The sequence below is a fragment of the Ammospiza caudacuta genome, chromosome 6 (genome assembly GCF_027887145.1).
Source record: "Ammospiza caudacuta isolate bAmmCau1 chromosome 6, bAmmCau1.pri, whole genome shotgun sequence".
Lineage (NCBI taxonomy): Eukaryota > Metazoa > Chordata > Aves > Passeriformes > Passerellidae > Ammospiza > Ammospiza caudacuta.
The window spans coordinates 17401828-17415813 of NC_080598.1; the positions used below are offsets into that span (position 1 = coordinate 17401828).

At 37.0% G+C, this 13986-nt stretch overlaps 1 protein-coding gene across 1 annotated transcript in view; it reads left to right on the forward strand.

The window, feature by feature from the left end:
• Window positions 1–13986, forward strand: part of OTOG (otogelin) — a 92415-nt gene that overhangs the window by 34021 nt on the left and 44408 nt on the right. Inside the window, exons 24-26 of the mRNA XM_058806859.1 lie at window positions 8163–8270; window positions 12877–13015; window positions 13252–13386. Coding sequence (XP_058662842.1) covers window positions 8163–8270; window positions 12877–13015; window positions 13252–13386 — 382 coding nt within the window. The remainder of the gene's footprint in view (window positions 1–8162; window positions 8271–12876; window positions 13016–13251; window positions 13387–13986) is intronic.

A 13986-nucleotide genomic window follows, 5' to 3' on the forward strand; every position in this document is an offset into this window, starting at 1 on the left:
AAATATTGCTGCTCGGGATTTTGGTATTTTACTTTAATATTCAGAAACATGTCATGTGAGGTGTTTGATATGAAGTGGAACCTGTAATTAATGGAACTCACAGTATGGTACCATATTGAAAAGCGCTTAGGTAGACTGTGGAATTAACTGGAGGCAGATATTTTCAGAATTGCACAAATTCACCCTCTTGGACCAGGCTGGCATACTTCAAGGCTACCTTCAGCAGCACTATATGGCTGGCAGCTCAGATCATATAAAAAGTTTATTCTCTGCTATTTTGCTGTGCATAACCTCTGAGCTTGTCATCTCTACTACTTCCTGGTGGAATTTAGGTCTAGAGTGTAAATAATTACTTGTTTTTAGCATCGGAAGACTCAGTGTCAAGTGTTGGTGACCCCAAAACTCTGATAATACAGTTTTATGGGTGTAAGAGGCAAAGTGTTATGATTTCCTAGGGACAAAAATAAAAACTAAGATGATTTGTCTTTATTGTAATTTTAACAAACTGTATTCTTTTCTACAGTGTATTGCCTGTAGAGTTACTAGAACAAAATTATTTGCTTTTGTGTTGTTGGTTGTTTTGTTTGTTTGGGTTGGGGTTTTTTTGAGAATGTGCAAAGAGACTTTTTTGTGTTTCAGGACTTTACCCTTGGTGCTGCTAAAAGGCAGAACTTTGAGACAGTGATGTAAGCCTGAGGTTTGAATTAGGAATGTCAGTCTGTACTGATGAAGTAGAAATTTAAGTCACTTAGAAACTTGTCAAAACTGATATCTTTTAAATATTCAGCTCTAGTGGTCCTATATTGCTTATAAATTTGTTTTTATTTGAGGTTGCTTTAGGAAAAATTAGGATGATCCTAAAGGTGTGTGGTTTTCTGGTGTGCTTTTGGAAAAGTGAGAGACTTGTGCTATGTATTAACTACGCAGATTTTTTTTAAATTTAGATAATGAATCCTACTTTTTTAGCAATTTTAGTAAGAGATGCATTTGATAGAAGTTGGGTATGAAGAGCCCTGATGTTTTAAGTCAGTCACTGAATTCACCCTACAATTATTCATGCTGCAGATTCAGCAACTTAGAGCCAGTACAATACAGTAATGAAAAGTTTTTAATTAAATTTTTGGAGGAGAAAAATGGGTGGAATACCATCACCTTTGTACAGTACCTCATCCTGTGTTCATGTCCTCTCAAGCAGTGCAGGATTCAAAAGCACTGGCAATTTATGCAACTTGGAAATCCCTTTTCTAGGCTATCAGTTCTTAGTGGTGAAATAGAAAACTGAGGTAACATTGTCCACTTTAAAAGGGTAACACAGCCATGGAATTTCTTTGATCTTAACATTAGTCCTTTACCTGAAATAATAAGTTTCATTGCCTTATTCATGCTTTTGTTCCTGTTCGAGATCTTGCATCAGTTTATCTTGATTCATTACATGTAAGCTAAACTGATTTAAGTAGCAATGACATCAGTTTAATGTGTTTGATTAGTTGATTTAGGTAAAATAATTTTAAAACTGAGTGAAGTGAATGTGTCATCACTAAGAAACCTGTTTGTAGGGATGTTGGAAGATAAAATTTTTTGAGGCAGAAGGACCTTCCCTCATCTGTTTAGTGGGGTGATTATTCTGCAGTGATACCCTGAAAGGTACTTAACAAAAGGCACATCTTTTCACAGAACAGGTGTTAAGATTTCGAGGGGGCAATATTTTTGTTTTGCAGTCCATTTTCCTAGCATCTGAAAGCTGAAATATTCTTTCAAATACTTCACTACTTCTAGGATTCCTTCTTTTTTTGTGCTCACAGTGCAACTGTGCTTCATTCTTTTTCCTCTACAGCCAGCAAATCAGATGCAAGTAACCATGCTTAAGTAAATATCTAAATTTACAGGAGGTAATTCTATGGCTTACAGTTTTTATGGTACAAAAATTGATTATATACTTTACATCTATTTTAGAAGCTGTTGAAATTGGACATTAATTCTCCTGGAACTCACTTCCTAATATTGATTCACCCTACTTTGCCTGACATATTAAGTAATCTTTAAGACTTTATTTATGTTTTTTCCTACTGGTTTTCATCTGTCACCATTTAAAGGGAAACGTTATATATTTATATGTTGCATTTCAAAAATATAAGTAATACACTTTCAGTGCATATTTTTTCAAGTACAATATTTGAATTACATTTTCTGCTTCAGAATTTCTATGAATCAAATTATTTTTCCTCCTTGACTATACCAAATGTGCATGATTTGACATGGAGACAGGATCCTTAATCAGACTGCAGAAGAAACAAGGAGAAAAGACAGTAAAGGAAAAAGAGGGGAATAGACAGTGGTACCTTCCTACATTTGTGGGTGCTGTATGACATGTTTGCTCCAAATGGGCCTATGCTGGTTTGTGCTTCTCCTTTTCCATTGGTTTTCCCTGGTCTCCAGTCAGACCAGCAATGATCTCCAAAACAGCTTCTGTTCCTTGTGGCTTACAGCCTGCTCTTAGTGTTGCTGTCAAGACAAGCAGTCACTTTCCTGAAGGAATTACTTGTGTTTTCCCACTTCCCTCTTTGACAGCATTTTACCCTTTGACTGCGGCATGAGTTGGATTTAACTGATCTCTACTTTGTGGCATGTACAGCATAAAACTAGTGCTATATTTGCAACAGAAATAGTTTTGTGAGGGTATTACATTGGTTGGAGTTAATTAGCTTAGAGGTACTTTCCAACCTAAGTGGTTTTATGATTCTAACAAGAGCCCTGTCAGATTTTTGAATTCAGTTGCTTTTATGTGGACTGACTCAGATTGTTTAATGACATACATTAGTATTTATTTTGGATCATGTTATCCATTCCTATTTCCATTAGCTGAAATATTTAGCAATTTCTATGTCTATTTCATAGTAATTCCATCTTGCTGCAAAAACAAGGCTCACCAGGCTCAAAATATGAATAATAAACACAAATTCTGAGAATTATGTCAATAGCTTAAAATACATATCGTCCCAAATGCAATTAGTCATGTTTTTGCTTCTGTTACATCTGCCTATTATATCTTCATAATTTTTGCCTTTTTATGTTTTTGTTCCTTCTGTAAAGCTATGTTAAACCAACCACTAAACAATAAACCTAGATCAAGCAGTCTCTGCTAACTTTGCAGAGAAAACTTCATTTTCAAAATTTTCATGACTTTTATTTGAACTCTAAATCGTAGCCAAACTTCTCTTCCTAATCATGTTCATAAAACTGCCTCTAATTTTCTCCTTGTTTCGGTGACTTTTTTAAAACTTCGCTCTCAATATCAGTACTGCAAGGGAATAAAAAGTTAATTCTCAGCTGGGTGCCATCAGTGGTTATCTGTACATCCAGGTCACTTAATTTCTCACTGTTCAGCAACATCCAGTACCCAACTCAATATTTTATTTAGTGTGAACAGACTGATCTTGAAAATAAAGCAACACCACTTTAGAATAACTAAGAACATAATGTGCTCCATAATTCCAAGTGTGTATTTATTTTTTATGGCCTGTTGGTGTTTGAATCTCAAGAACACAATGCAACTGTATTGAAGTTTTCTTTTTTCCTTGCACCAAATGTTTAATTGTTTATAACTGTGGGCCACTTTTTAAGCAAAATGCCTGAAAATTTTTTTCTTAGGACTGTTTTTGTTTTTCCTAAATGTACATTTCTCCCACCTCCACACTCTGGAGACAATTTATTATTTATGACAGAAGAATATCTTTTGTGCTAAAAACTTGACTTCACTGAAATTGAGGAAATTTAATAGAATTAGAATTTTTTGGCTCTCCCTTTTTTTCATCAGTTATTGCTCCCATAAAATAGATTAATGAAGAGTTAGTAAATTCAAAGCTGTAATATCCTGTAATTATAATGAAGTTTTGTAGCTAATGAATATAATGCCAGATTTGCCTTCTAAATCTTTCTCAGTTATCATTGTATTTCTGTGGTATGTATCAAGTGACACATAACAAGCTGAGATGCATTCTTGGAAGGTTTTATTTATAAAAAGAGAACTCATAACTTTCTAATTTTCACAGAGAAAACAATGTTGTTGTCTTATAAATGTGCCTATGGACAAACAACCATATTAATGAAGAATTAAAATGGGAAGAATACAGATGAGTTTCAAATATTTTTAGAAAACTACTCTTTATTAATATAATTACATTTACCATGTTATGTCTTAAAATAAGTCTCCTTAGATTAAATAAAAATACTGTGCTTTTGGTGTGTGTTTAGTATAATTTTTCAGAAGACGTACTGCTCCTCAGTTTAAACTCAGAATTTACTGTTATTATCGGTCTGAAAATAGAACCTGTTTTCTGTCCAAGCCTCACTCTTCTGGATGGCCCTGCTGCTGTTATCTAGCTAAGTATTTTTAATCTTCTTGTTTAGGCAGGACTTTGGAGAGGCCTGTCGAGATTTCATGTTTTTCAGGCAAATAAGGGTTAACCCCATGGGGATACCATCATGGCTATGCACTTGAATATTTTCTCAGGAAAATGCAATTCTCTTAAAAGGACTGCATCAGTGTTCCTGTGTTTGGGTGTTTCAGGAGCCAATATTTATCCACACTAGATTTTATGCTGGTTTCTACTTCTGATGGCAGTAGACACAGCGTGCTACAAGCGCAGGAGCTCATTTCCAAAGAAAACATCTATTGCAGTGCCCTTGCAAGACAATCCAGTTCTTTCCCATCCTTTTCTGCTTTGCAGACTTGCAAATTTCCTTAATGTGTTTTTGGGTTCCTTATTTGCTCTTTCAGTTCTTATAAAGTTTCTTGGTTTCCCACTTTCTAGTTTATACCTGCAAATATATACCTATTTTTTTTCCTCCCTGTATTTTAATTCAAAGTAGATCTTCAGTAGTATCATTCAGGTTCTGGAGCATCTTTTCATATGGCCTTCTGCTTTCTGGCTTGTTTTTAAGAGAAATATTGAACTATGTCACTTAGTTCAAAGGAACACTTCCATTATGTTCAGAGCTAATTTCTAAAATTGTGGTGCTGGTGATAGAGCTGACTGCAGGAATGTTTCCAATCCAGGGTGAAGCTTCAAAAGAAACTCTCACTTCAAGCATCAAAATAATGTGTTAATGCAGAAAGATGGAAAGGTACAGTGAGAATAATGAAAACCTTCCAAGCATTCTACAGAATTACTTAATATCTTGGTATAATAAACCAGGGGAAAGAGGAAGAGATTTTAAGAAGTTCCCCAAACAAAAAAGAAAACAGCCAGAATATATTACCTCTCCTGGTCTAGACAGTGAGTGAACCCTAAGGAAGGCATTATACGCTACAGTAATGTTACTAATGTTGGATTTTTCTCTCAAAGTTTACCTTGTTTTCTGGTTAGACAAGTCAAATGCCCCCTGCTGATTGTTTTGTTCATTTTTTGCTTCCCTTAAAGCTTAAATTACAGACCTTTGTAGGATGATCTGTGAAACCTTCAGAGAGTAAATTTAATGTTGCAGCAAAAGTACTTGTGGGTGCATAAATCAGTTGATGGTAGGCTTTTGCAGAAGAAAGGGGAAGGAGCTTGTGCAAGACACAGACTGTTGAAGTTGTTGGAACCTGGGAGAGTGATTTTTTTTAAAATATTTTTATTGTTTTAGTTCAGATTTGTTATTTTTGCAGAAATAAAGTGTTTGAGTCACAGGTGACATTACTTCTAATGATGCCTTTACCAAGATTATTTATATACTTCTGTGTGTGTGAATGCAGAAAGCTCAAGATAATAATGAGATAATAAAGAAAGTGAATGTTCAGCAGGGTGAAGTGGGATAGTCATCCTTGTGTCTTCGCAGTTCCATTGTAGGCTGGACAGTAAGTATAGGTGTCAAGAAAAATGTCTGATACTTCAAAGAGGAGCTGTGCAAGGCCTCTCTGTAGAGTATTTGTGCTGAATTCTTAGATCATTGAAATCTATCCATTTGCTTGGCCTTACAAGAGAGAAAGCTGTTACCACTTTTTTTTTTTTTTTTTTTTAATTCAGTGTAATAACATGAGGAAAAACCTGCATTTAGTGTTACCTTGTCAGTGTGATCTCTTTGTGTCTGAATGTGCCCTGTTCAGCTCTGAGCAGCTTTAAACCAGTGGGAATTTCAGTCTCACAGTTGATTGTCTCCAAGTTGACACAATGCTTGAAATAAGTATGGATTACAAACACTTCACCTACCCTGGAGGAAAATTACAGTTTTTCAGTTTTAAGGGGGGAGGAGGGTTTATGGTGTTCTCCATGTTCCCATTAATAAGCCTCACAGAGATGTAAATTTCTGTCTGATACATAACACACTGAAGAAGAGTCTAAGTCAAATACGAATTACTAATTTGTACAATGTAATTTGTAAAATACAAATTACCAGCTCATTAATATGAGCTAATAGAATTTCCCGTGATAAATTCAATGATGAAATGTTTCCTTTTGGATAGCAGGGAAACAAAACATTGTTACCCTGTTTGTCATGCATGTGCCTCACACTTATCACATCTTATCCATAGTGCCATATCTTGCCCAAATGAGAGTGCTAAACATCGGGAGCAATGAATCTGTTAGGAACACAGAAAAACCTGTACAAAATTTTTATTACTACAGAGGTGTACTGGGATTCCAAACAAACTTACCTTGAAGAAAAAAATAAATTATCTGCCCAAAAGTACCATTTGAAGAGACTGTTTATTTGTCAATACAAGTACATTTCAGACATTAGAAACAAGGATAATCCTAGACTGCATGGTGGCTGTAAGGAATCCTTTCACTATGGAACTGGCATGGTAGCTGCTCTGGCTTCTTGTGTTGTAGGGATTGGGGCAGGATCAAAACAACTTTGGAGCTGCAGCAGTTGGAGTGAAGGACACTGCTGCAGCTTGTCAGGAGTTAAAGTTTCACAGCTTTCATTTGAGAGATGGATTTGTCATCACAGCTGTTCTATCTGTTATTGGACCCTCAGGTCCCATAGTGATATTGCTTTGCTTATCCAATACCATGGCAGTATTTGTGATAAAGTGAATTGGTTTTTGGGAGAAATGCAACTTTCCTGGGCTCAGTGAAATGATAGATTATTTAATAAAAGAAATCAGTGCTTCTGGTGTATTTAATGACCTTTATTTGTAGAATCTGCTTGAGTTCTCTCTTTGTCTCTTTTTCTAATTTCAGATTTTCTGAATATTTTCAAAAAGCCTCAAATATATTACTTTAAGTTAGGACTGGTTGCTTTAGTTAGTCTTTCTGGGCAAGAATTCCTCTGTTATTTTCCTATAACAAGTATCTTTTTCACTTTTTTTCTTCAGTAGTTTTCCATTTTTATCTGCTTGTGTAGGAGTTCTGTATAAACACCAATTCACAGCATTAGTCAAACTGTAAACAGCTATGCATATGGTTTGCTATAATATAATGAAAATTTCCTTTAAAGACTGTGAGGATACTTCTGCCACTAAAATAAAGTATATTTGTAATTGCTTTCCTGTAGATGACTGTAATATTTCTGCTTGCATAAGGGTGCAGAAATAAATATTAATACAATAATTACATGTAGCCAGGATAGCTCTTTTGATATTAAATTATTCATGGAGCAAGAGGTGTAACTACAGCTATAGAAAAACTGGAGTAAAATAAAACTCTTTTAATTCAATGAAAGGAAAGAATAGGAGGGCAAGAAGAAATCCTCTTAAATATGCCTCTTAAATATCCTCTTAAATATTTATGACTAAATATGCCCTGATTTTGGAGAGTAGGAGTGCATACCACTAGAACAAAGGGCTGTGATGGCTCCGACATCTCTTGGCTTCAGTCAAATGCAGTTTATTTGGCTGAGTTACGAGAAATTTGGTGAAATTTAGAGAATTTCTAGAAATTTATAGTTTCCCTGACCTTAAAATTTGTATATTCATGAGTCAGTCTTAGAGGGTTTGTACCCAAAGTGCTAGCATCTAATAAAGATAAAATATTCAGGTACATGTGAAAGGAAGATACCAAATTGCTCACACACAGTTATTAACAAAATGGTGCCTTTTCAGTTTCAAAAGACTTTAAATATTATTTGTGTCTCAATAACAAAATAGGCAGTAACTTTCAAGTTTAGGAAAATATTTTTGTGTCTGGGTACCAGCTGTGCTGCTGCTGAATGAGTATTTGTTTTGCTTTTTTTTATAGTCTTGTGAAACATGGGGATATGTGCTTGGATGCAGATGAATGTCCATGCTCATGGAAAGGAAAGGAATATTTTCCAGGTGACAAAGTCATTTCTGCCTGCCATACATGGTAAGTGGGGAACTATATGAGTTCATTTTAGTTGTGTATTTGTAGATTGATTATTTTTCCTTCATGTGTTTTGATCATAAATTTCACAGCAGATTATCTACTTTGACTTCATTTTTACATTTGTTCAAAGAACTATTAAAACTGGTTCAGGCTTTGTTTTTTCAAAGTGCTTTATATAACAAAATAATGGTGATTTGGCATCTTTTTAGTCTTTAAAAATCTCGATTTAGAGTTTTTATTTTGTTGGCTATTTTCAAGGTCATGGCTAGAATTCCTAAAGTACAGGTAAAATCCCTTAAGTATTACACCTGAGTGACATTTTGGAAAGCTTTTTACTTATTCATTTTCACATTTAGCACTGAATCTGAGCTGTCTAGCGACCAGAATGTAGCTCTGTGTCCTTAAATCTGCATCCACTACTATGTTAAACTAAGGGGAGAACTGAGCAAAGAAACTGACAGATGGGTCACTGATTTTGCGTGTGTGGATAACTGATGAATCAATCAGGGTTCAGAGGGAGAATTCCAATAGGAAAGGGTTGATAGGATCATTTCAACATACACAGACACCAATTCCCTTTTCCTTTTGCTATCCAGCGTTGTAAATGCAGCACACACCCTGCTAGGTTTCCTCGAGCACTCTCAGTAGGATGTGCTTTACTGCCATTTTAATAAGCTTCACAGGAGTGTAAAAATACACACCACCTACCTGATGCTGAAACAAGCTCATTTAATGGTGGTCTCTGGCCAAGGCTGAATGTTGCAGGCTGGCACTAAGCAGTGCTGTGTGTCTTACCAGAGCCTCAGAAACACCAGCTGTACTGCCGAGCACATGATGCTGTGGTAGAGGTGTAGCCTCCAGGTTCCCAGCAGAGCAGCTCCCTGTTTTTGTGCCCTCCTTGTAGATTTCCAGGAGCATTTAACTGGTGTCCCCTGCTGCTCCTGGCCCTACAGCTCAGGGCAGCCCGGCCCAGGGAAGGCTCATCCCATCAGCACCAGGCTCTGCCTTGTCTGGATGTCGTGCCCCCTGCAGCCTTGTGCTGACTGCCTTCCTCTGCCTCTCGTCAGGTCCTCAGTAGCTGCTCTAGAAGAGATTTGTAGCCCTTTGGTGGACTGGTGAAGCGACTTACAAGGCATCTCCACTGGGCAGGCAGGTAAAGCGACCCGGGTTGTTCACCCCTTGTTTCCAAAGGCCTCTCCATTTGGACCTGGTGTGGGATTGCTTGCATCAGGGAGAATTAATTTATCCCATCTAACCTGTATGAGACTTCACCAAAGGCAGCAGCAATGCAGGCAGAAAGACACTGGATATTTAGCCTTTTCTTTTTTTTTTTCTTTCCCTGAGGCCAGGCTCATTAATTCATGCAAATCGTTAATGTTGTCATGAGTTTTGTAGTCTTCCATATCCAGACGCAGAGACAGATTAAGTGATATTGGATTTTAGACAACCTGTTGCTCGCAAATGGAGGGGAGCTTGCGAGAAGCTCTACATGATACAAAGCATATAAAATCTGAGTCTGCTGAGAGGATGTGCAAGGGTGTATTAGATGTGTTAAGGAGAAGGTGCAAAGCATGAGAGTGCTTCTGTACAAACAAACACACTTAGGCACTCGTAGAAGTCATCCTATAGTGGGGCTGGTGCATTGAATTGGTGTGTGTTGACAATAAATATCTTACTCATACTTGGTGTAGTATTACCAACCTAAATGTTGATATGATTTATGTATTGAATGATGACACGATGAACAAACTAACTTCATAATTTGGCAAAACTACCTGTGAACTGGCAGGAGCTTTCAACCCAATCTGTGGGGTCTGACTGACCTGTGGCTCTCGGTTTCCCGAATTTTGTTTTCAGTGCAAGTACCTGAAATATTTAGCATGTAGTGGCAACATTAAACACAGAATGTTCTAATGCTGAGGCTATCAGAGCAATGTTTTGATGAGGTGCTGTGCCAGGTAAGATGGGCTTCTGCAAGTAGATGTGCTGGTCTGCTGTCATCATGCTGAGTCCATTGAGCAACTCCTGGTCACTCTCTGTGGGCTGCTGAATTGGGCCTCTTGTGTTCTTTAACAAATACTTCTTGGAAATTCGCTGTATAAAAAGCTATTTGAAGTTTAGAAGATTCTGATAGCTCAGCTTTTCCAGCTAGGGCTCTCTAGATTCTGATAACTAAATGTTAGTTCACTTAGTATGAAATATTAGTTCACTTAGTATGAAATACTGGTGTAGAGGACTTCAAAGACATTGTATACCTCTTAATCCCTTCCTTCTGTCTGTCAGTGTGTTCCTGAATAAAAAGAAAAGCATCTCCCTGGGCTCTACATGCTAAGCAATGTTTCTGCACATTGGAGACCCTTAAGGCATCAGCGTATGGAGATTTGAATAGGCCATGAGTGAAACTAAAACCTAATGTCTCAGGAGAACATGAGAAGCAGCATTTAGTCTTCCAATCCAAACAATTTTTTCTGTTTGCCTCTCTTTCCATCAGCTTGATGAGGTTCCTTCCTTTGCTGCTATTCTGAAATGACTGCAGTTAGCAAGTCCTGCTGCTATTTCCTTGTGCTTTGGTACAGCAAACACTTCTCACGTGTATTTTTAACTTATTTTAGCCATCTGCTTAGTGTATTGATACATGTAGAGAGGCAAAATGCAAGTAGTGGAACAAATCAGTGATGGGAAAAGCAGGGTCTAGGAAAACCTGGACAGTAGCTCCATGTAGGTGCAAGTTAATTGCTAAGGGAACTGGAGGAAACCTGATGCTACCAGTAGCTGGAGCTGCCTAGGTTTTCTAGATATTTGCTGCCTTTCTGAAAAAAGTGGTGTACTGGCACTGTGATAGAAATATGAAGGGAAAAGTTACACTATTAAAAATTTATACTGAGAGAAAACTTCCTATTACCTCCTACTTCAGTATATGAGGGACAAATGTTGGAGATTTATCCAGTATTTCTGTAAGTCACATTAAGACTTTAGCTGTAATATATTCAGCATTCGTTTAATGAGTAAATTAAAAGTAGGTTTTTTTAAAAGTAAACTTAGGCATGTGCCAAAGTTATATCACATGCTGTATTTAGTTTAACCTATATTTATAAAGAGACCTATACTAAAGCTATGCCAAGGCACCAGCTTTGCTGTCTTTATCAAGGAAAATTTGTGTCTGGGTCATTTGGGAACACAGTAATGATGTTGTAATGATTGCTCATGGATACAGGAAATGAAATTCTATCCATTATTTATAAAACTCTTATCTCTGAAAATGTTATTTAGATGGCAAGATTTTGCCAAGCCGGCAACTATTTACAGACACGAACAGAACGGGACAATCCAAATCAGTGTCGTGCTGTTTATTTCACACATCAGTCTCAGTACACTGTTAGGACAATGGAGACAGTATGTTCATAGCTCTCTGATTCAAATGGAATGCCAAGGAAATGTCACATTACAGGGTAGCATAAAGCCATCTCAGCCTAGGTTTCAGCTAATCACACATAGAGCAAAACATATTGACAATAATTCTATCCAATCATACGAAACACATGTAATGGTAGCTAACACAATAGGGACTTATTTTCTAACACAATGGCTTGTTTATGAGAGACGAAGCACAGAGACTCATTCTAACCTTCTAAAGATATACAGTAAATAAACTTGTTGCAACCTGTAAGGGCAAGTCACAAGCGCTTATTGTTCTATTTCTCACGTCTGCTCTACTGCTTAGAAAACTTTTTGCTGTATTAGCAGTGTTCACAAGTCTGCTGTCTGAGGCCTGCCTTTTTTACCACTTTCTCAAAACCCTCTAATTTTATGAATCCCAACAGCAAGAGGATGATTCAGAAAGAGGCATAATATCCAATGCTTCAAAGCCTCCTTCCTATTATGCAAAAAGAATCCACTTCTTCTCTTATGCTGCAAAGGGAATTCAGCAAGGGCTGAACAGTTGTTCTGTAGATGTGTGATGAAAACCCTTTGATGTTTAAGGTGGCTATAGACATAACTTGAACTGTTCTAGAAGCCCCTAAATTCTTAGGCTGGTGTTTGGGGGTGATGACATCCGGAAAAAGAGTAAGTCCAACAGCATGGCTCTTTTAAGGAACCTAAGCACCCAAATAGTGCTACTGAAATGTTTCCTTGGTAATTCTGTGAAATTCTCATTCAAGCAGAGAATGCATGCAGACTCTAGTAATAGGACATGCTACTTTTTGACTCTAAGATTCTGCTTGTACAAATAAATGTGTGGTGACAAGCTGAAACACAAGGCTCCTTGTGGCATGTTATTGGTGTGCACTACAGAATAAATTGTATCACATTGCACTGGGTTTTTTGTTTTGTTGATTTTCTTGGTTGTATTTTGGGGATTTTTGAGAATTTTTGTGGTGCCTGTCTATTCTGGAGCCTTTCAATTCTCATGGAAGAGTAAACTTAGATGTTTTTTTCCCCAGAGAATTAATTGACACGTCCTGCTTCTAGCCAACATTTCAGAATGCTTCTGTCCCCGCTCCTCACACTTGCACAGCTTTTCTTTCTTTGCTTCTCAGTGCAATAGCTGTAATCATTTGTCTGGGCTTGCAGCTGATATTCCCATAATTGGTGGTGCATTTTTCAGCGTTTGCCAGCACGGATCCTTCCAGTGCACCTTCCAGCCTTGCCCGTCCATGTGCACGGCGTACGGGGACCGGCACTACCGCACCTTCGATGGGCTCACCTTTGACTTTGTGGGAACTTGTAAGGTTCACCTGGTCAAGGTGAGACTTCTGTGCAAAACCTCCCTAAAATTTGGTTTAAAACTTGTTGTTAAAATCTACTGTCGTGCTTACTTCCTCTCTGTGCATTTTATTGAGTCCTACATCCTGTTTTTTTCATTTTTGGCATTGTTTAGACTTTGAATCATACATAACATAAACATGCTCTGAGGTTTCTGCTAATTGAATTCTATAACAATATATTAATGTATTTAAAAACTGACTTTTTTTTTCTTCAGGGGACTTCTTCAACCAGTCTTTCTATCGTTATAGAGAATGTTGACTGCTTTAGTACTGGAATCATTTGCAGAAAAAACATTTTCATTAATGTTGGAAAATCTCTTTTAGTATTTGATGATGAAACTGGGAATCCAGTAAGTTTCATTTCTTACTGCTGATCAAAAAGCAGAATATGCACTTCTCTGGGTGTTTCTTCCTTTCATAACCAAAAACTTACTGTGCCACTTCAGTAGCAGAGGTGTAAATATATTTACAGTGAATGCTAATCACATCTGAATTTTTCAGTGGAAACCTTAAACAAAATCTTGTCTGTATTTAACAAAAATGTTGGAGGAGATAACTGTAGCTCTTTTCTTTAGATTTATTACCTGTTTAATATCTTAGGACAAATACAAGTGTTTTGAAGTCAGTGGGAGTTTTGCTATTAATTGTACTAGAACTAAGAGCTTAGTCAGGTCTGGAATGTATAGGAGGAATATGTCTGTACAGTTAAAAAATCCCAACAAATTGCAGCCCCTGTGGAATGTATCCTCCACAGCCTGGATTTTATTTGTGTTTTGGCCAAACTGCAAACTCTATTCTGTCATTGTTTAGTATTTTAGTATATTAGTAATTATAGTATAAGTAGTACTATTTACTATTTATAGACTGACTGTAGAAAGGAAGTTTGAGATATTGTGCAGTTAAACCAGGCATATTAGCCCATGCTACAAATAAGTTGCAATCTGATTGTT